We start from the raw sequence: 19,965 nt of genomic DNA, 5'->3' as shown, positions 1-19,965 counted from the left end.
TGACAAAAATGACGTATTTTCTGAATGAGGAGAGGTGAAATAGCCCGGCCTCCGTTTACGTCCCCCCCTGGTATTTTGAAAGGGGGACTGAGACTAAATGGCGCGCGAATACTTGGGGATCTTATACCTTCTCCCTAATAAATTAGATATCATTTCTTGGTATTATACATATCCATTGTTGTATCAGCCACAACGGAGTTTTCAAATATAGTTTAAAATAACTTAACAATACTGCCACCGCGTACAAAAGTCTGGTTGCGTCACAATATTTTTGCTGCAAGCTGTCGTATTTTTGGCAAGTTCTTTGAATCGTCGTCCTTTGTATCGGGAAATTTGATTTTCGTGGAAACATTCGATTTAAAACCGATTTTAAAGAATAAACGACCTGACATCGCTTTCTAAGAAAACTTAATTTTTTTTTTGCCAAATAGAGCGTTATTGATTACCGGTGATAAGATTGTCAAAACCTTCATCGAATTCAGGGGAAATTTCTTGATTTATTTTTCTAAAATTTGAAGATAAATAAGAAACGAAGTAGCCTAACTTTATTTAATGTTTGGGGTCAGGAATAGGACAGGGTTCTAAACAGGACTAATGGCTCGGGGCTCGACTCCTCCGCTCCAACCTAGAACAAGGCAACCAAATCATTTCCATTGTTAGCCTACGTTTCCCTAGTGTTACCTTATGTTTATAAGATGAGTTCCATAAGTTTTTCACTGGTCACTGAGAGCTTGTCATGAAGTGAGGTTGGTCATAGATTCAGGGTAAAGCGACGCCTGATCAGGCTCAGTCAAAGGGGGCTTAGTAATGCAGACTAAATAGGAAGATGCAAGTCCTGCAAAATTAACCGCCTTCAATTCTCGCTTCCGTCGTTCTCAAACTAGCTCCAGCTGTAAATCTCTAGCATTAGGAAGTATAGGTAGAGGCATACTTATGGAACATATCACTTATAAACTTATGGTATTACTGATATCAAGCGTATAGTTTTGTCAAATTGGGAAAATTAACGAATTGTGACTTAATATAAAGACGAAAAATGCAAACAAACAATTGTTTTTTAGATAAAATTTAATTAATTTAATAAATAATAAAGATGAAAATGACAAGTTATATTTGATCAAAAGGTTGATCCTGATCGGGATCGCAAAGCTTGCGAAAAATTTGATTGTCACTGTGAACCCAAACGTTCATAACTTTGAATTTAAAGTTGCATTAATAGATTTATATTGAAATTATAATTGAACTTAATTATTGTTTCGACGTACCCCACTTTGTTCCGTAGAGTACCGGGCAACCGGCGTGTTTCGTTAGAGGGTCCGTTTCCCCACTGCGTAAGAGATTCCACCAGAAAACACCCGAACCCTGCATGAAGCGTCAAACAATTTAAGTCAATTACAAGTTGGTCTGAAAATCTCATGACAGAGCGTTTGGGAAACGATCAGCTTCTAAAGTATATCCGAAGAATATAATACATCTCTTCGAGAGAAGTGTACTGCACAAAGCGGGGTAATTGTAACATGATTCTTCCCAACATTTGGAGTGCGCAAGGTTACTTAACCGAATCACATACGCGATAAATAGTTCCCCCTCATCATTATTATATCTATTAGCGCTGCTTAACTATTTGCCAAGGCGCATGCATGCGCTGGTGTATTTTTGTCCCATGTCAAGACAATCAAGGTTTGTGCCTACTTGATTGCTGATGATTTAGTAAATACCAAACAGTTATAGAATTCACCCTAGCACGGTGCGATGTCCATTTGAAGTTTGATGAACAGGATAGCGAACGAAAAGGGCTCTCTCGCCTGGGAAGAATCATGTTACATAACTAAAGTATTAAGAGGATACAGAGTGTCATACTTCTTCTATTATTCCCTTCTAACTATATCCAAGAAGGGATATCTAGTTTGCTATAGGAGAAGGTGTAAGGTGCCCAAGTATTCGTGCGGGCCATAGTCCCAGTCCCCCTTTCAAAATACAAGGGGGGACGTAAAAGGAGGTCGGAATATTTCGTCTCTCCTCAGTCGGAAAATACGAAATTTTCGTCATTCGCGTCGCCACGCTGACGTGAGTTTTCAAGAGCCAATGAGATGCTAGTTTTAATTTAGAGGCGGGGATTAACTCCGGACTGGCTACGTTTGGACTGAGATAAAGCTAAAAATGTGGCCAATTTAAACATTCTCCCTAGTAAACTAGATATCACTTCTTGGTATATCTATTAAAACGTAATTCTCTGCAGAGGCGGTTTCGTGTACCTTTTTTGGGAAAACTGAAACACCGGCGTACGGAAAGACCGTGGCTCCACCTGATGGAACATCTGATAACTGGAAGTTGATATCAAATGTTAATAGTTATCTGGCACGAGAGCAATTTCTTAATAACTTCCATTGGCTTCGGAAATTTAGCTTACAAGTGATAATCTTTCTAATGCTTTCCAAAGGAAGTCATTCCGAAACTTTATACTGGCATAAGTGAAGGGTTACTTACATAGTACATGAAAGTAGCTATTCTGTTTCCTTGTCCCCGCTAAGAAAATTCTCGATTAATTAGTATTTGGGCAAATGGAGCTTTAACATCCGCGATTTGAGTGTGATTAATTAGAGATTAGGTGTTTGATAAATATTAACGAACTAGCAGCAAATGGACCCGGCGTTTCCCGTTCGGGCATTTTTCTTAATTTTCGGGCGACTATTTCAAAGGATGGCGGAAGACGCATTCAACCCCAAAGCCTTAAAGCCCATTTGGAGCCAATACTACTAAACCGAATCACATACGCGATAAAAAGTTCCCTTATCCCTACTCTATCAGCACTTAATTTTTTGCCAAGGCGCATGCGCTTGTGGATTTTTGTCCCACGTCAAGACAATCAAGGTTTGTGCCTGCTTGATTGCTCGGGATTTAGTGCTGGCAAATTAACAATTATTATGGAATTCACCCAAGCATGGTGCGATGCCCATCTGAATTAAGTTTGATCAGCGGGAAAGCAAACAAAAATGGGGAGTGAGCGTGGTAAGAATGTCAAGGTTAAATGAGAAGATACAGAGTATCACCTTCTCCAATTATCCCCTTCTGGTTAAGCTTAATTTAGGTTTTGGCAATCAAGGGTTTGCACATCTTAGCTGTCGTTATCAATCAGTCACGTATTTTACTAGTGTATAGATTAGCTGTCTTTATCAATCAGTCGCGTGTTTTACTATAGAATAGATTTTGAAAGAATCGTACCTTGATGAGTTCGTGCATTCCCTCTCCAAAGAAGTAATCGTAGTGGGGAACGTACAGACCTCCTGTTCCATAATTGTTAACCTAAGTTCCAAAATAATCACGATGCTTTAATCATGAGCCCAGTACAAACCGGAAGGAAGCCGACGAGTTCACCTGAAACTGTTCGCTGCTCTTTTTTTCGTCGTCAATATTGAGCCCGATGGCCATTTCCAATTTCTTGGCTATCCTGGCAGTTACCTCGGTTATTCTTTGCGGCACAAATGCTCTGAAATGATCAAGGTCAAGAACTTCTTCTTCAAGCGCAAAAATGGCCAGACAATATATTTATAAAAACATAAGCTTCGTCTATGAAGGTATGTCTACAATAAGTATTGGGCTTGTTTTACAGGTGGGTTCCTCATCAATGCATAGAGGGGTGCAGGGGGCTATCCCCGTCTGCCACAGCTACCCGACAGCGCCCTTAAGTTCAGCAAGTTTTGATGGAAAGCAAGAAAACTCCTTTTAACAAATGGAAAGAGAACTTGCAGATACGGTATGGTCCCATTTCTCCCAATTCTGTGTTTCCCAAAATACATTTTTATCCCAAACTTTCCGATTCCCAGTTCTCCCAATCTTATATTTCCCAATCGGAATTTTTATCCCAAACTATTCAATTCTCATTTCTCCCAATCGAATGGTTTCGTCTTATATTTTATGCTGCAAAGGGTTGCTTTCAAAACGACTTTGATTATTTTTAATGCGAATAGGTTAGGTTAGGTTAGGTTAGGTTAGGTTAGGTTAGGTTAGGTTTGGTTTGGTTTGGTTTGGTTAAGTTAGGTTAGGTTAGGTTAGGTTAGGTTAGGTTAGGTTGGGTTAGGTTTGGTTAGGTTAGGTTTGGTTTGGTTTGGTTAGGTTTGGTTAGGTTTGGTTAGGTTTGGTTTGGTTTGGTTTGGTTTGGTTTGGTTTGGTTTGGTTTGGTTTGGTTTGGTTTGGTTTGGTTTGGTTTGGTTTGGTTTGGTTTGGTTTGGTTTGGTTTGGTTTGGTTTGGTTTGGTTTGGTTTGGTTTGGTTTGGTTTGGTTTGGTTTGGTTTGGTTTGGTTTGGTTTGGTTTGGTTTGGTTTGGTTTGGTTAGGTTTGGTTTGGTTTGGTTAGGTTTGGTTTGGTTTGGTTTGGTTTGGTTTGGTTTGGTTTGGTTAGGTTTGGTTAGGTTAAATAATTTTCCTACCAATTAATGTGAAGTGTTATTCTAAATGTATTATATTTTTCTGCTAGATCCACGAGAAAGTTCGTGTTTTATAAATCATTTAACTATGGTACGCCTTTTCCAAAATATTAATGTTTAACTTCATTGACTTCTCAAATAATATGCCTTTTCCAAAACATTACTGTTATGTTAGGTTAGGTTCGGGTTGGTTAGGTTAGTAATATTTTATAAATCATTTAACTATGGTACGCCTTTTCCAAAATATTAGTGTTTAGCTTCATTGACTTCACAAAAATATGCCTTTTCCAAAACATTACTGTTATGATAGGTTAGGTTTGGTTTGGTTAAGTTATGTTAGTAATATGTTATAAATCTATTAACAATGTTACGCCTTTTCCAAAATATTGACTTTTATTTTCGTTGACTTCTCAAATAATATGCCTTTTCCAAAACATTACTGTTATGTTATGTTAGGTTAGGTTTCGTTTGGTTAGGAGGACGTCTCTTCCTCTTTGGAGCGGTTATACACTTCAAGTAAGTATATCCCTTATGTAATGAAAAAATAAATAAATAAAACAATGAAATTCTACTCTATTTGAGTCTTTTTGGGTTTGCAATATTGGGTTAATTGGAATAGGAGACCTGGGAATTGGGTTGGATGATGTCTGGGTAAATGGGAATTGGGTGTTTTAAATTGGGTGAAATGGGGGGTTACCTGTTCGACCATCAAACAGAAAATACAAGATTCAGGAGGAAAAAATAAAACAACTAAAAAGGGAACTGGATGCGGGGAGAAAAACTCCATTTGAATATCTAGAAATCATAAAATGGAAATTCAAACTAAACTGAATATGTAAAACATATCATTGTTAATAAAACAAAAAAATTCTCTTTGAACTTATTAACATATGTTTTATACTGAATTGGGAGAAAAGAAATTGAGGGAAAAGACATAGTGTTGGGTCAAATGGGATTGGGAGATATGGAAATTGGGAGAAACCGTTTGGGTTAAATGGGAGTAAATCGCAGATACAACGCAAAATGGGCCCTAATCCCAGATTTTCAACCGGTTCCACAGTCCGGGATCTTGCTACCGCTACGCCATCCCATTTTGTACGTCTTTACAATGATAACATAGCATCAAAGTCATTGATAAAACTCAGAGGAGACCATTTAATTAGCATTGCGTGTTAAGATTCTTACTTAGTTTTAAGGGGGTCAACCGTAAAACAATGCAATCATGACTTGAAAACAGTGGCGACCCGGGTGGCAAATGTCATACTTTTTAATGTTGATATCACCAGAAGTATATAATACTTTTTTTCAAAAATCCCCTTCTGATATCACTTACGTGTAACTTATCCTCGCATTTGATATATGTACGGTTCCGTTCTCCATAACTCCTCCAGCCGCTTTAAGCTATAAATACCGCGAGAAGAAAACCCCTGTAATTTTTAGTAAACCCCCGAGTATGATCAGGATATCAAAAATTATGTAAGCCGTTTAGATCTAGCTGTGTCAGATACCTCCTGCTGTTACCCCCTGCCGATACCCCCTGCTGTTACCCAATTCTGTTACCCCCTGCTGATACTCCCTGCTGATACCGCCTGCTGTTACCCAATTCTGTTACCCCTGCTGTTACCTCCTGCTGATACCCCTGCTGTTACCCAATTCTGTTACCCCCTGCTGATAGCATCTGCTGTTACCCAATTCTGTTATCAACTGCTGATACCCCCTGCTGTTACCCCCTGCTGATACTCCCTGCTGATACCGCCTGCTGTTACCCAATTCTGTTACCCCCTGCTGTTACCTCCTGCTGATACCCCCTGCTGTTACCCAATTCTGTTACCCCTGCTGTTACCCAATTCTGTTACCCCCTGCTGTTACCCAATTCTGTTACCCCCTGCTGTTACCCAATTCTGTTACCCCCTGCTGATACCCAATTCTGTTACCCCCTGCTGATACCCCCTGCTGTTACCCAATTCTGTTACCCCCTGCTGTTACCCAATTCTGTTACCCCCTGCTGATACCCAATTCTGTTACCCCCTGCTGATACCCCCTGCTGTTACCCAATTCTGTTACCCCCTGCTGATACCCAATTCTGTTACCAACTGTTGATACCCCCTGCTGTTACCCCCTGCTGATACTCCCTGCTGATACCGCCTGCTGTTACCCAATTCTGTTACCCCCTGCTGTTACCTCCTGCTGATACCCCCTGCTGTTACCCAATTCTGTTACCCACTGCTGTTACCCAATTCTGTTACCCCCTGCTGTTACCCAATTCTGTTACCCCCTGCTGATACCCAATTCTGTTACCCCCTGCTGATACCCCCTGCTGTTACCCAATTCTGTTACCCCCTGCTGTTACCCAATTCTGTTACCCCCTGCTGATACCCAATTCTGTTACCCCCTGCTGATACCCCTGCTGTTACCCAATTCTGTTACCCCCTGCTGATACCCAATTCTGTTACCCCCTGCTGATACCCCCTGCTGTTACCCAATTCTGTTACCCCCTGCTGATACCCAATTCTGTTACCACCTGCTGTTCCCATACTGTTACCCCCTGCTGGGACCCCCCGCTGGGACCCCCTGCTGTTTCCATACTATTACCCCCTGCTGGGACCCCCCGCTGTGACCCCCAGCAGGGGGTAATAGTACGGAAGCAGCAGGGGGTCCCAGCGGGGGGTCCCAGCAGGGGGTAATAGTACGGAAACAGCAGGGGGTCCCAGCGGGGGGTCCCAGCAGGGGGTAATAGTATGGAAACAGCAGGGGGTCACAGCGGGGGGTCCCAGCAGGGGGTAACGGTATGGAAACTGCAGGGGGTCACAGCGGGGGGTCCCAGCAGGGGGTAATAGTACGGAAACAGCAGGGGGTCACAGCGGGGGGTCCCAGCAGGGGGTAATAGTACGGAAACAGCAGGGGGTCCCAGCAGGGGGTAATAGTATGGAAACAGCAGGGGGTCCCAGCGGGGGGTCCCAGCAGGGGCTAATAGTACGGAAACAGCAGGGGGGTCCCAGCAGGGGGTAATTGTACGGAAACAGCAGGGGGTCCCAGCGGGGGGTCCCAGCAGGGGGTAATAGTATGGAAACAGCAGGGGGTCCCAGCGGGGGGTCCCAGCAGGGGGTAATAGTACGGAAACAGCAGGGGGTCCCAGCGGGGGGTCACAGCAGGGGGTAATAGTATGGAAACAGCAGGGGTTCCCAGCGGGGGGTCCCAGCAGGGGGTAATAGTATGGAAACAGCAGGGGGTCACAGCGGGGGGTCCCAGCAGGGGGTAACGGTATGGAAACTGCAGGGGGTCACAGCGGGGGGTCACAGCGGGGGGTCCCAGCAGGGGGTAATAGTATGGAAACAGCAGGGGGTCCCAGCGGGGGGTCCCAGCAGGGGGTAATAGTATGGAAACAGCAGGGGGTCACAGCGGGGGGTCCCAGCATAGGGTAATAGTATGGAAACAGCAGGGGGTCCCAGCGGGGGGTCCCAGCAGGGAGTAATAGTATGGAAACAGCAGGGGGTCCCAGCGGGGGGTCCCAGCAGGGGGTAATAGTATGGAAACAGCAGGGGGTCACAGCGGGGATTAATAGTATGGAAACAGCAGGGGGTCCCAGCGGGGGGTCCCAGCAGGGGGTAATAGTACGGAAACAGCAGGGGGTCCCAGCGGGGGGTCCCAGCAGGGGGTAATAGTATGGAAACAGCAGGGGGTAATAGTATGGAAACAGCAGGGGGTCCCAGCGGGGGGTCCCAGCAGGGGGTAATAGTACGGAAACAGCAGGGGGTCCCAGCGGGGGGTCCCAGCAGGGGGTAATAGTATGGAAACAGCAGGGGGTAATAGTATGGTAACAGCAGGGGGTCCCAGCAGGGGTAATAGTATGGAAACAGCAGGGGGTCCCAGCAGGGGGTAATAGTATGGAAACAGCAGGGGGTAATAGTACGGAAACAGCAGGGGGTCCCAGCAGGGGGTAATAGAATGGAAACAGCAGGGGGTAATAGTACGGAAACAGCAGGGGGTCCCAGCAGGGGGTAATAGTATGGAAACAGCAGGGGGTCCCAGCGGGGGTCCCAGCAGGGGGTAATAGTATGGAAACAGCAGGGGGTCACAGCGGGGGGTCCCAGCAGGGGGTAACGGTATGGAAACTGCAGGGGGTCACAGCGGGGGGTCCCAGCAGGGGGTAATAGTATGGAAACAGCAGGGGGTCCCAGCAGGGGGTAATAGTATGGAAACAGCAGGGGGTCACAGCGGGGGGTCCCAGCAGGGGGTAATAGTATGGAAACAGCAGGGGGTCATAGCGGGGGTCCCGGCAGGGGGTAACGGTATGGAAACTGCAGGGGGTCACAGCGGGGGGTCCCAGCAGGGGGTAATAGTATGGAAACAGCAGGGGGTCCCAGCGGGGGGTCCCAGCAGGGGGTAATAGTATGGAAACAGCAGGGGTCCCAGCAGGGGGTAATAGTATGGAAACAGCAGGGGGTCACAGCGGGGGGTCCCAGCAGGGGGTAACGGTATGGAAACTGCAGGGGGTCACAGCGGGGGGTCCCAGCAGGGGGTATTAGTATGGAAACAGCAGGGGGTCCCAGCGGGGGTCCCAGCAGGGGGTAATAGTATGGAAACAGCAGGGGGTCACAGCGGGGGGTCCCAGCAGGCGGTAACGGTATGGAAACTGCAGGGGGTCACAGCGGGGGGTCCCAGCAGGGGGTAATAGTACGGAAACAGCAGGGGGTCCCAGCAGGGGGTAATAGTATGGAAACAGCAGGGGGTCCCAGCGGGGGGTCCCAGCAGGGGGTAATAGTACGGAAACAGCAGGGGGTCCCAGCGGGGGGTCCCAGCAGGGGGTAATAGTATGGAAACAGCAGGGGGTCCCAGCGGGGGGTCCCAGCAGGGGGTAATAGTACGGAAACAGCAGGGGGTCCCAGCAGGGGGTAATAGTATGGAAACAGCAGGGGGTCACAGCGGGGGGTCCCAGCAGGGGGTAATAGTATGGAAACAGCAGGGGGTAACGGTATGGAAACAGCAGGGGGTCACAGTGGGGGTCCCAGCAGGGGGTAATAGTATGGAAACCGCAGGGGGTCCTAGCAGGGGGTAACGGTATGGAAACAGCAGGGGGTCACAGCGGGGGGTCCCAGCAGGGGGTAATAGTATGGAAACAGCAGGGGGTCCCAGCAGGGGGTAATAGTAAGGAAACAGCAGGGGTCCCAGCGGGGGGTCACAGTATGGAAACAGCAGGGGGTAACAGTATGGAAACAACAAGGGGTCCAGGCAGGGGGTAACAGTATGGAAACAGCAGGGGGTAAGAACAGTTGGTATGAGCAGGGGGTAACAGAATTGGGTAACAGCAGGGGGTAACAGCAGTTGCTATCAGCAGGGGGTAACAGCAGGGGGTAACAGAATTGGGTAACAGCAGGGGGTATCAGCAGGAGGTACCAGGGGGTAACAGAATTGGGTAACAGCAGGCGGTATCAGCAGGGAGTATCAGCAGGGGGTAACAGCAGGGGGTATCAGCAGTTGATAACAGAATTGGGTAACAGCAGATGCTATCAGCAGGGGGTAACAGAATTGGGTAACAGCAGGGGGTATCAGCAGGAGATAACAGCAGGGGGTAACAGAATTGGGTAACAGCAGGCGGTATCAGCAGGGAGTATCAGCAGGGGGTAACAGCAGGGGGTATCAACAGTTGGTAACAGAATTGGGTAACAGCAGGGGATATCAGCAGGGGGTAACAGAATTGGGTAATAGCAGGGGGTATCAGCAGGGGGTATCATCAGAACTGAATGTCTGGAAAATACCTATAGGCAAGGTACGGTACGGTACGTTCAGGAAGCAGGACAACACCCAGACTCCAACCTCATCTCAGTGATGGCCTATTACACTAGTTACCCATAGCCCTCTATGGGGGCAATTCTCTAACTTTTTAAGCGAGTTATCGCAAGTGATAACTATCGTCTAAAGGGTTGATGTCAACCTCGTGTGTTCTATGAGAGCGCGAGAGCTGAATAGGCTATTATTTATGTGTGTCATCAAGCCTTGAACGAAAATCGGTGGATGTCTCGTGAATTCCGCTCGTGCTAATAAAAAACAAGCTGGGCACGTTTATTTTTTACCGTCTTTGGTTATAAAGCAAGGGATAACTTATCGACCAGTTTAAACCCTTTCGATAAGTTATCACTCTCGTGAATATTAAAGACGGTAAAAAATAAACTTGCCCACTTTTTTGTTTATTAGCACGAGCGGAATTCACGAGACATACACCGATTTTCGTTCAAGGTTTGATGACACCTATGACTAATCACCTATTTAGATAGCGTGCTCTCATAGAACTCACGAGGTTGGCATCAACCCTTTAGACGATAGTTATCACATGCGATAACTCGCTTAAAAAGTTAGAGAATTGGCCCCTATGTTTGGTTGAGACGAACCTTTATTGTTGCCACTTCTTGAAGAACTTTGATCTCACGGTCTCGAATGATATCGTAAAAGACGGTGATGTAGGGATCGCTCGAGGCTTCTTCGACTTTGATCGGTTGAATCTTGTAATACGGATCATTCCCATTGAAGTTGAAACATCGTAATGTCTTTTCCATGGACGGAGGCTATACAATTGGGTCAGTCCAGGTGAAATCAGGCAGTGTCCCGACGGCACCATCACCGATTTTGAGGAAACTTTAACCAGTTGAAATATAGACTATTTCATCGGGAAATCCAAGTTTTCAAGTTAAAATTCAATGTAGATTTTAAGATATGAATAATTGAAAAACCGTCACATGGGGGAAGGAAACTTTTCACCCCCAATTCCAGCGATTTTGACAGCCGATATCTAGGTAATAAAACCAAATATAACCTTACAACTTTTTTTATTCTTCAAATGGGTGGTAGAGCCTAGATTAAGCTAATAATAGTTTGCGAAGAACATTTTGTTTTATTTCTATAAATCATCAAAGTGCTCTTTGAATTCAAACAAACGCGAAAAGTTGCCTATAACTTAATATCTCCCGATTCCAAAAACCAAGCTAAAATTAATCAAAGATAATGCTTTCTGGTAGTAATTGAACCGGGAAACACGAAAAAATTTCTAGATTTATGGTACGACCAAGGGATGCGGTGCCATTTGCCTTCGAACACCGCCAAGATTTGAAAAATAGTAAAAACATGGTGGTCTTTGAAGCCGTTGCAAGGTACCACCGTGCACAATTGAAATATGTACCAAAGTACAAACCATCTGAAAGCCCTTGTTTTAATCTATAACATATCAAAAATCCAAGGATGATATAGAATTCCTTTGTATGTACACGCGACATCAAATCTGAAAGAAATTCTGAAAAAAGTTAAAATTTTAAGTTAGCCAAAACAATTGGAAAATGATTATGAACGCAATATGGATTAATCGAAAATGTCTTGATTAGAATCAAGACCTGAAAAGTATGGATAAGACTGAGGTTATCACTTGACTGAAGGATCAGATATTAATTTTTCTTTTTAATTGAAACTTAAAGGCATGCTTAAGAAAAAACAACGTTCCATTACCGTTTTCCGTTGAAATAAATTATTTTACTGGTAATCAATTTCAAAAATTTACTTATCTCGGCTTTTCGACCACAATTCCATTACTCGAAAACATTTTATCATTACATTAATTACTTTTGAGAGAGTACTTGTATGGATTTGCGTTTTAAAAGGTTATTATGGACGTACAATCCCCATTCGGAATCGTCCCGGAACGCTTTGCCGTGGAACATTTTAATTATTCCAAAAGCAATGGCGCCGAATTCAATAGGGACAGTAAGATTTTTACTTGTGGTTTTGCAAAATGATGTGATATCAAGTGTACTTTAGTCAACCGTCGTATTGTTCTTTCTCATAGTTCAGGGCATGATCAGTGTTACTCCGCAATTTCTCTCTTTAGTTTCTAACAATGGTTAGAGACTATTTGATATGGCACGTCACAACGTTATATACATTTGTAAATTCTAAGTAGCACAAAACGAAAAAGAATTCAATTTATTTTATATTTTGGTTTGAAATAAATAAACTCATGATAGTAGTTATAAAGAACTGAAACTCAAGGGAATGACACCGGTAATGAGCAGCAAAATGAGAGGAAAGTTTGCTTCAAGTTAGCAGAGGGACATGGTAGTGAAAATAGTAATCTGGAATTTTGTTCCTTCAAATCTTACTGTCCCTATTGAATTCGGCGCCATTGCTTTTGGAATAATTAAAATGTTCCACGGCAAAGCGTTCCGGGACGATTCCGAATGGGGATTGTACGTCCATAATAACCTTTTAAAACGCAAATCCATACAAGTACTCTCTCAAAAGTAATTAATGTAATGATAAAATGTTTTCGAGTAATGGAATTGTGGTCGAAAAGCCGAGATAAGTAAATTTTTGAAATTGATTACCAGTAAAATAATTTATTTCAACGGAAAACGGTAATGGAACGTTGTTTTTTCTTAAGCATGCCTTTAAGTTTCAATTAAAAAGAAAAATTAATATCTGATCCTTCAGTCAAGTGATAACCTCAGTCTTATCCATACTTTTCAGGTCTTGATTCTAATCAAGACATTTTCGATTAATCCATATTGCGTTCATAATCATTTTCCAATTGTTTTGGCTAACTTAAAATTTTAACTTTTTTCAGAATTTCTTTCAGATTTGATGTCGCGTGTACATACAAAGGAATTCTATATCATCCTTGGATTTTTGATATGTTATAGATTAAAACAAGGGCTTTCAGATGGTTTGTACTTTGGTACATATTTCAATTGTGCACGGTGGTACCTTGCAACGGCTTCAAAGACCACCATGTTTTTACTATTTTTCAAATCTTGGCGGTGTTCGAAGGCAAATGGCACCGCATCCCTTGGTCGTACCATAAATCTAGAAATTTTTTCGTGTTTCCCGGTTCAATTACTACCAGAAAGCATTATCTTTGATTAATTTTAGCTTGGTTTTTGGAATCGGGAGATATTAAGTTATAGGCAACTTTTCGCGTTTGTTTGAATTCAAAGAGCACTTTGATGATTTATAGAAATAAAACAAAATGTTCTTCGCAAACTATTATTAGCTTAATCTAGGCTCTACCACCCATTTGAAGAATAAAAAAAGTTGTAAGGTTATATTTGGTTTTATTACCTAGATATCGGCTGTCAAAATCGCTGGAATTGGGGGTGAAAAGTTTCCTTCCCGCATGTGACGGTTTTTCAATTATTCATATCTTAAAATCTACATTGAATTTTAACTTGAAAACTTGGATTTCCCGATGAGATAGTCTATATTTTAACTGGTTAAAGTTTCTTCAAAATTGGTGATGGTGCCGTCGGGACACTGCCTGATTTCACCTGGACTGACCCAATTGCAATCAAGAACGTTATAAATACCCTTCCCATTGCTAAATTCAACGGCAACGTTGCCAATGAAATTAAAACGCTATTTTGGAAAACAAGCGTGAACGTAATTGGGTGTTTCCAAAACACTGCCAAGAAGTGATATCAAGTTTATTAGGGAGAAGGTATAAATTCGCCACATTTCCAGCTTTATCTCCAGTCCAAACGTAGGTCCGAAGTTAATCCCCGCCTCTAAATTACAACCAGCTGCATCTCATTGGTTCTTGAAAACGCACGTCAGCGCGACGCGAATGATGAAAATTACGTATTTTCCGACTGAGGAGAGGCGAAATAGTCCGGCCTCCTTTTACGTCCCCCTTGTATTTTGAAAGTGGAACTGCGAATACTAAGGCATCATTAACCTTCTCCCTAATAAACTGCATTGTTGCTAGACTCTAGCCGCCTAGCGTCTTTTGAATTTCTTATCTGTGAGTTTGAAACAGCGTATTGCAGTCATGCACTTACTTGTAATTTCTCTCCTCTGCACAATCGGTAGTGTTGTTCGGTTTCTATTTCCTGCGTGATGTCGTTAGTCAACAGTTTCGCTTCCAGCACAAGCGCTTGTTCTTCAACATCTGTCAAATAGAAGGTGTTTCAAAAGCGCCACCTTTTCAAGGCAACCTCGACAAAGGAGTTTGACCCGGGACGGTATGTAATACGTAGCATTTGCTTTCAGTTTTAGCTAAACCCAAAGAGCAGTACATTTGCACTTCTAGATTTTATTATTAATACGTCCCAGTCTAAGTTGGTGTGATTACTAGCAACGCTGTAACTTTCAACTCGAGAAACTTTACCAACTAAATTAAAATTCCCTAAATTTGGCAAGTTTTGCCCTCTTAATTTAAAATAAAGACTCTCACCTTCATCTTCCAAATCAGTTTCAACAAAATCACCCTGGATTAAGAAACAAAAACAGATTCATTTCAGTTATAGAATAAGCGCGGATGATTGCAGGTGTCTTCGGTTTTTACTTTCAATAATTGTGGAATGTCGGACCACTCTAGAGCCTTGGCATGGTCATTCTTTGCCCAGTAGCGAACAGAAAGCCACTGGCAGTCAATTTCTATTAAACCAAAGGGTATTCACGTTCAAAGTAAAAGCGTAAGAATCAAAATAACAAAAGTTCACCAATTAAAACAAAAAGTGTACTTCATTCAAGCTATCTCGCGGCGTGTAATATGAGAAACACCCCTTTTTCACCACTCAGCATGGTGTCAACACCCTCTGTGTACGATTACCTTCACAGGAAACATGCGTGAATAGGCTCAAGAATTCACGTTTGGATGGCAACCATGAGGTGCTATTTTCTATAAACCTTTGACCTCCAAAAGGTCTTCTCTGATTAGTTGACTCATGTAGGGGTTGCATGAGAGGAGGGTATTTTTATTTTCATTTTACATGGCGTCTACAGTCAAAGGTTGGGAACTGTGAACTAAGTATACAACTAAGTATACTTTTTGGTTTTTATCTATCAGCTTTTGATAATAACAATAAAGGGATGACGACACTTCCATCATTCCAGTTTCAATAACTTAAGCCATGTTCACACTTGTCACTTTGAAAGCGTTTTCAACCGTTTTGGGAAGATCGAATCTTTTTTTTTTTTTTTTTCAAAATAATTATTGCATTTTCTCCAAAACATTTCTATGATTAACAGACGAATTTTACAATTTGACCTTTCAAAACCCGCTGAGAACGGTTTCAAAGTGTCAAGTGTGAACGTGGCTTAATTTGGTAAAGCATCGTGCGTATTGTTGATGTTGATACGTTATCAAGTATCAGCATTCTGTAAGTACTCGTTTAGATACCTTCAAGCGGTTCGGCTTTCACGTCGGGGTAATCTTTGAATACTTGACTTTTGAGGTGACCTTTCGCCAAAGCCTTCGAATCCAAGCCGTACGTTTTTTGCAAGAAAATCAGTCCATCGACGGACAGCTCGAACATCTCTTGATTGGGTAAGTGTCCACTTTGACGTTGCAACAAAACCGCGTCACTGAAAGCTGCAGAAAATGCAGAAATATTTACTAAGTTGGCCTTTTCATGGCTGTGCCATTCCTGAAATGTAATTCGCGAGTTGCAGTGAATAGTTGATTTGGCTTCTTGCCAAATATTACTATCTCATTTTCTGTTATTCTAATTGCTTTTGGCTATATTCTCTTTAATTAAAATGTTTTCAAACTGCGCAATTTGTTCCCGTTACACAAGTAATCTCACGGTGTCATAGAACGAAAATTTTACCAAAATATGGTTAGGAAAAACGTCAGTCTACAACGCTCATTAAAGGTAGGGTGAAGTGGAAAATCAAGTGAATTTTTTATCGATTTTTCTACTAATTATAAGACCAATCTGCGCATAGTGAAACGTCCAGGAAATACAGTCTTCGAATGATTTTAAAACTAAAGTTATTTTCATCGATTTAATGGATAGTTTGTAATTTGCACCTCCTACCAATCGCGTAACGCCCCGCCTTCTTGTTAGCAAAATTTGATCGTTACCTTTATAAGGTTGATTTAGAAGTTGGCTTAATTGATCGATGTCGATGGATGTCCGTCTGGTCAGCAGGTAACTGTTTATGGGATGACTAAAGTACTCGTCGTAGTCAATGGCCGAATTGTCATAGAGCTCCGTTGATTTCGAAATGTATCTGCACGTATTCGGGGTCAAGAAAATTGCAAACTTAGACTTGTGTTTAGGGGTCAAGAAAATTGAAAAATAGACTCCGCCTTTGGGGGTCAGGAGAATTGTAAATTAGACTGTGTTTTGGGGGTCAAGAAAGTTGCATATTAGACTGTGCTTTTGGGGTCGAGAATATTGCAAATTAGACTGTGTTTTGGGATCAAGAAAATTGCAAATTAGACTGTGTTTTGGGTTAATTAAGAAAATTTGAACTTAGGTCGTGTTGCAGTTGAAGATAATTGAAAATATGAGTTTTTGGGTGGTGGAAATTGAACATTTCACTTTACAGGTAGGCATAATTCTAATTTTAATAATTGGTTGCCGTTCCATTTTATTAATCGCGTTACCTAATTGCCCCGTTTTTAATGATTATAAACAGTCGCTTATGCAATTTGAAATAACAAAAAGAAAACTTACTCTTTAACTTTTCGCAAATTTTCCTCGGTCTTTTCAACGTATTCTTTAAGAGCTATGATCAGGAAGTTTTTACGCGTGTGCAAGAGATCCATGATCTTGGGAGAAGCCTCGTGAGTGCTCGCCTCGTCATTTGGCGAGCACTTAATTAGGGAAACAAAGTTAGAGAAGAGGACGACTGATATTATTAACCGCGTTTTCATGGTGTTTTTTTCCGTGCGAATAATATTGCGCAGCTTTTACGTGTTCAGATCACGGATATTCGAGAACGAAATTTTAATTTTCCGGCTGTCAAACGGTGGAATAAATTGTGCATTTGAACAGAAATTCATCATTTGAAATATGGATTACAGCGTTGGCTCTTTTTTAACGAAAAACGAGAGCTTTTAAAGGGAGAATTAAATGGTTATATTGCCAATGAAATCGTTTGGTTTTCTTCGGCCATTTCAGCTTGCCTTTAAAGGGAGGGTGAAGTAGAAAAGCAAGTGTTTTTTTCGATTCTTCTACTAATTATAAGACCGGTCTACATAGTCAAACATTCAGGAAATACTTCCGTATGATTTTAAAATTCAAATTAGGTTCAGATTTGAAGAATCATTCTAATTAAGGACCTCCGACCAATCGCGTAACGCCCTGCCTTTTTATTAACAAAATTCTCGTGGCACGCTTAATGTCTCGCGCCACGATTGTCACGTCGCGCGCGAATTTTATCAAATCTCGTAATCAATTTCATTCGACATGGAACGTGCCACGAGAATTTTGTTAACAAAAAGGCAGGGCGTTACGCGATTGGTCGGAGGTTCTTATTTAAAATTATCTTTAAAATCGAAACCTAATTTGAATTTTAAAATCACTCGGAGGTATTTCCTGGTTGTTTCACTACGCAGACTGGTCTTATAATTAGTAGAAGAATCGATAAAAATAACTTGATTTTCACTTCACCCTCCCTTTAAGGGATAATGTAAAGGAATCTCAATAACATTAAATTTCAGATTTGTCTATTGTCGTCAATAGCGCTATCTCAGAAGCCTTACTGTGACGTCACCCACGCTATTTGCTCATAGAACCAAAGCGGTACCAAACATGGCTGCCCACTATACCAAAGCCCGATCCGAGAAGTTTTACCTAGGCACTGACGTCACAACAGAGAAAGCTCAATTACGTCTATTTATGATCAACTTTTGAAGTGATTGAATACGCCCTTTTGCCATAATTTAAAATTAAAGGACGGTTTAAAAATAATGTAACTTTAAGTAATGAACTTCCATAGATGTGAGCTACTATACTGAAAATTGGGGACTCTCCGTTGATATTTTCATAATTCCCAGTTGAACTAATCCAATGCCTCTTTCAAAGCGGAAATACACAGATTTTTAATATAAATTCCATTTGATTTTCCGTAATTACGTGTCTGTCGCGAGTTTCGAATATGTAGGTGTGAAACATTTCGTTTGAGTAAATGATCGCAGATCCTAAAATCACTGTTTTCCAAAATATTACAAGTTGGGAGGCAATTTTTATATTAAAATGGCGCCTTTGAAAACCTCCTATCACGTCATTTAATTGCGTGACGTGTTGCTCGCTTATTTGTTAAATTAAAAAAAAAATATTAATGAAAAATTGAGATTTAGGCTTGAAACATTGAAAAATAATAATGTATGGAATGGGTTTTGATTAGGTTTTATTAGTGATTTAAGATTTTGATGATATTTTACGTACTTTTGTTCTCAGCTGCTTTATCTGGAGCATATCTAATGAAAGCAACAGTGATTATTTTATTTTTAAATGATACTGAATCTTTTATTTTTTTTAATAAAATTTATTTGGTGCGCCAATCAGATTGCTTGGCTTTTAAGATTAATTTATACATACTTTAATTCTCTAGGTTTAAATTTTTTATTTCATATTGTAGGGGACCATTCATATACGAATAACTTCAATTTTCTATCAGAACAGTCAAGAAGACAAATTACTTCGTTACTTAAATTAAATCGTTTCGTTATAAAATGTTTTCGTCAATTTCATTGGTTGGTGAATTAAAACAAAAGTTAAATTAACTATATAAATCTCATTTTAATTAATTCTCAATTAGATAATTCAGTTTTAATTAATATAACAAAAAATTAATTGACATTTCGTTCATTAAGACAACGAATTTGTAAACTTTCAATTCTTTCCTGTGAAATTAAGTCCATCTTCTTTTTTCGAGCAGTTACCATGTTGAAAAGTAACGCTACAATTTAGTAGTGTTATTCCGCAACAAATCGAGTTGTTTTTCCGTTTCATTCAATTCCTTCCTCAGGATACTAATCTGGTCATCCTTCTCGTTTCTTTCTTGGACAACCAAATCCAGTTGTTTTTTCGTTTCATTCAATTCTTTCCTCAAGATTCGAATTTTTTCTTCTTTCCCGTCTCTTTCTTGAACGACCAAATGCAGTTCTTTTTTTCGTTGCTCATCCAGGGAGGTCGAGTAGAACTGTATCGCGTCACAATCTTCCTGATGTTTCTTCTTCAGTCTCGCGATTTCCTGTTCCGCTTCCTCTTTTTCTCTCAGGGCGGAATTCAATTCCTCCTGGACATTGTTGACTCGATCATTCAGATCTGTTAAATTTTCTCTCACTTCTAAACTGTTAATGTCATTGGCGACTTTGCCTCCGTACTTCTCTAAAAGAATTCTTATAACGTTGTGGCCTCTTTTGATAGCCAAGTCCAGAGGAGACTCGCCGTCGTTATTGACAGCGTTAACCTTTGAGCCTTTCATCAACAGGGTATGGAGGATCTCGACGTTATTCCCTAAACAACAAAAGTGTACAAGCGTGGAGCCACGATTGTCCCTTTGGTTGACATCCGCGCCTTTCGCGATGAGTTCGCGAACCACATCCAATCGGCCTCTAATTAAAGCCTCCATTAAAGGTGTAACGCCCTCCACATCCGCGTGGTCTAGTTCAGCTCCCATTTCTAGCAACAATTTCACCACATCCAAGTGGCCTTCTCGTGAAGCCACGGATAACGCTGTTTGGCCTTTGTTGGACACTTGGTCAATTTTAGCTCCACTTCGGAGCAACAAACTTACTACATCCAAGTGTCCGTTACAGGAAGATG

The 19,965-nt window shown here is 41.7% G+C and overlaps 1 protein-coding gene across 1 annotated transcript; it reads right to left on the bottom strand.

Moving 5' to 3' along the window:
- Positions 1-1,107: 1,107 nt before the first annotated feature.
- LOC149647415 (prolyl 4-hydroxylase subunit alpha-2-like) lies at positions 1,108-14,576 on the bottom strand. Its single transcript, XM_089849656.1, has 8 exons — positions 14,239-14,576; positions 10,810-10,983; positions 5,757-5,824; positions 3,376-3,487; positions 3,223-3,303; positions 2,488-2,526; positions 1,266-1,362; positions 1,108-1,193 (listed from the first exon to the last, which is right to left on the bottom strand). The coding sequence occupies exons 2-8, from the start codon at positions 10,972-10,974 to the stop codon at positions 1,108-1,110; spliced, it is 648 nt and encodes a 215-aa protein (XP_089705782.1). The 5' UTR covers positions 10,975-10,983; positions 14,239-14,576.
- Between the last annotated feature and the right edge of the window lie 5,389 nt (positions 14,577-19,965).

This window comes from Phalangium opilio, unplaced genomic scaffold (assembly GCF_054372755.1).
Source record: "Phalangium opilio isolate 3A_F unplaced genomic scaffold, DU_Popi_V2 ptg000089l_1, whole genome shotgun sequence".
NCBI lineage: Eukaryota > Metazoa > Arthropoda > Arachnida > Opiliones > Phalangiidae > Phalangium > Phalangium opilio.
This window is presented reverse-complemented; position numbering and strand designations above follow the sequence as displayed.

Coding starts and splice junctions, on each gene's coding strand:
- LOC149647415 (XM_089849656.1), bottom strand. CDS start 10,974: ATGGAAAAGACATTACGATGTTTCAACTTCAATGGGAATGATCCGTAT. Junction 5,825..10,809: donor AAGAAGTGGCAACAATAAAG/GTTCGTCTCAAC, acceptor CGGTATTTATAG/CTTAAAGCGGCTGGAGGAGT. Junction 3,488..5,756: donor AATGCGAGGATAAGTTACAC/GTAAGTGATATC, acceptor TGATCATTTCAG/AGCATTTGTGCCGCAAAGAA.